General features: G+C 41.0%; 1 protein-coding gene across 1 annotated transcript in view; it reads right to left on the bottom strand.

Moving 5' to 3' along the window:
- Positions 1 to 483: 483 nt before the first annotated feature.
- jarid2b (jumonji, AT rich interactive domain 2b) overlaps positions 484 to 2,500 on the bottom strand; it is a 94,285-nt gene continuing 92,268 nt past the window's right edge. The window contains 1 exon segment of the mRNA XM_054762859.1: positions 484 to 2,370. Within this exon segment, the coding sequence (XP_054618834.1) occupies positions 2,149 to 2,370 (222 nt within the window). The 3' untranslated portion in view covers positions 484 to 2,148.

The following is a 2,500-nucleotide window of genomic DNA, read 5'->3' as shown; positions in this document are numbered from 1 at the left end:
ATTTGGACTTTACTTCTTCAAATTGAAAGCTTCTTAGTGTACCTGAAAAGGAATAGTCGTAATAATGACCATGGAAAATATATACCATTCATATCAATATACTGTGAAGAACAATATTTAAAAAATGTTTTCTGCTGAAAATAAAATAAATCAAGATATGACTTCATTCTCAGTCATGTCATAATACTCCAACATGAATAATACATTTTTTTTAATCTATGAAATGTTTTAATGATATCAAGTGTGTCCTACTTTGGGCAGCATGTATTTGTATTTGTTGTGTATTTCACAGATCCCGATTACAGGTTACGCCTTACAAAAGTACAAATGACTTAATAATGACCGAATACTGACTTAAAAGTAAATATATTATTTCATTTCTATTACTTTCAACAAATGTTTGTTTCCCTGACAAAATGTTAACTGAACTTTGTGGCGTGCGGAAGCAGCGGAGCCGTGGTTGAGTCACGAGTCGTGAGCAGGTTGCAAAGTGTTGACAGTGAATTGTCGGCAACTTTTTATTTTTTTTTCCAACCTTAAAAGTACAAACTGCAAAAAAGTAAAAAAAGTGTGTAACCAACATGAGACTCTTCGCGGGTGGCGGCACCAATAAATTAAGAAACTCGCTTGTCAGCGAGCACTTTGACTTGTAGAAAAAAGGAAAAGGAAAGAAAACCCAAAGGAGCCGGAAAATAACAAAAATCAAACCTTAAGGCCATAAAAACTTGACAACCACGTGTGTGTGTGTGTGCGTGTGTGTGTGTGTGTCTGTCATGTTGAAAACGGCCGACGTGGGGGCGACTCCTTAAATTGTCCCAACAGAGTTTCAGTCTGGGCGGGACCACAAAGTGGATTGCGAGGATTTGTCCTTGACAGTCACCCCTGGCAAGGTCAGTGCAACACGAGTAGCTACCACCTTCTCAACGTCTCTTTTTCTCTCCGCTTTTTTTTCCCCTTTTCTTGAAAAAAGTAAAGCTAAACAAAGAAAACTAGGCTGGCTGGGGGGGCAGTCATCTTATTTCTTAGTCATATAAGCAGCACTTAAGTTTTATTTCTGTACACCGGAGCGACCCTGTCCGCGTCACACGGATGAAGAAAGGGAAAAATGTAAGGCTTTTTCTTCATCATCATCATCACCCTTCCTTTCCTCACTTCTTTCCTTCCTCTCGTCCCTAGCGCCCCCCCATCCCCACCTTTTCTACTGAAAAGGCTCAAGTATGTAAAGAAATGTACAGAATTATGTACAAAAAGGTTCCTTTCTTAAAAAACCAAAAGCAATCATCCAAAAAGGGAGGAAAAACAGTCATAAAAGAATATTTCACATTAGAAACTAGTGGCTCTACTTGATAAAGTAACAAAACACACACAATCATAATCATAATAATTAATGTTGACTGGTACAGATGAAACAAGAGGACTGGAAGAATGGAATGTTAACATGATTGCACTTCTCCAACCAGAAAACGCCAAAAAAAAATAATTAAAAAGCGAGCTAGCGATGGCGGCTAGCGCTAAAACACCAGCTCCCCCCCGCATGATTTATTTAGTTTTTCAAATGTATGCTTATACAGTAATATCACAAGCACCAAAATAAGGCGGATCTGCTCGCTGAGTATCAGGCACAGTTTCCACCGGGAAAGTCAAGCAGCCGTTAAGCTGCCCCCACCCCCTCAAAACAAAACACGTCAAAAGAAAGATGAAAGTGTTGTAAAAAAAAAAAAAAAGAGGGAGATGAGGATGAATGAGGAAAATGGCAACCAACAACAGCAAAACGTTGTCTTTCAAGTTTGTTTTTTTTTACCTCACGTCGCTACAACAAAAGCCCCCCCCCGTGCCAAAGTGATAATGCAAGGAGCTGCAGCGTGTGGGGGGAAAAAAACAAGCTAAAAAACTTTGGGTCTTTACTTGATGTCATGTTTGTCTCCTGGGAAGAAAAATAAAAAATAAACAAGCAGCCTTTTCAGTCATTTCAGTTGGGGGGAGGGCAAAAAAATAGATGGGGGTGAATTTCTAGAAAAAAAATCTTTCACACTAGTGCAAAAAGACATCTTGCTTTCTTTCATGTTCATGTGATCATTATTTTGGGAGGGTGATTCTGTTTAAAAAAAAAAAAAAAAAGGGAGGGGCTGGGGGTGGGTTGCTGTCCCCTCAGGACACGGCGGCGGCCTTGGGCATGTGACTGGAGGAGAGGCGTGCCAGCGACACCTCCATGGCGCCGCGCTTTCGGGGCGCCCGCTTGGCCGGCGAGGTTTTGGCTGACGGGCCGATGGCGTGACACCCATCGCCCCCCACCGTTCCCATAATGACTCCGCCCCCACCCTTCAACATGGCCCGCCCACACACCTGGTTCACCAAGTTGTTGATTTGCTCCTGAAAGAGAAATAACTTGTTTATTCACGGTGTTACGCAATACACACCATTTATTTATGACAAAAATATTGAATATTTTGACATTTTTGATTGAGGTGGTATTGTATGTTTTGGCTTATTTAGCTGTCGT

Source organism: Dunckerocampus dactyliophorus, chromosome 20 (assembly GCF_027744805.1).
Source record: "Dunckerocampus dactyliophorus isolate RoL2022-P2 chromosome 20, RoL_Ddac_1.1, whole genome shotgun sequence".
Classification (NCBI taxonomy): domain Eukaryota; kingdom Metazoa; phylum Chordata; class Actinopteri; order Syngnathiformes; family Syngnathidae; genus Dunckerocampus; species Dunckerocampus dactyliophorus.
Note: the sequence above shows the minus strand (reverse complement) of the source record. Positions and strands in the feature narration are given on the sequence as shown.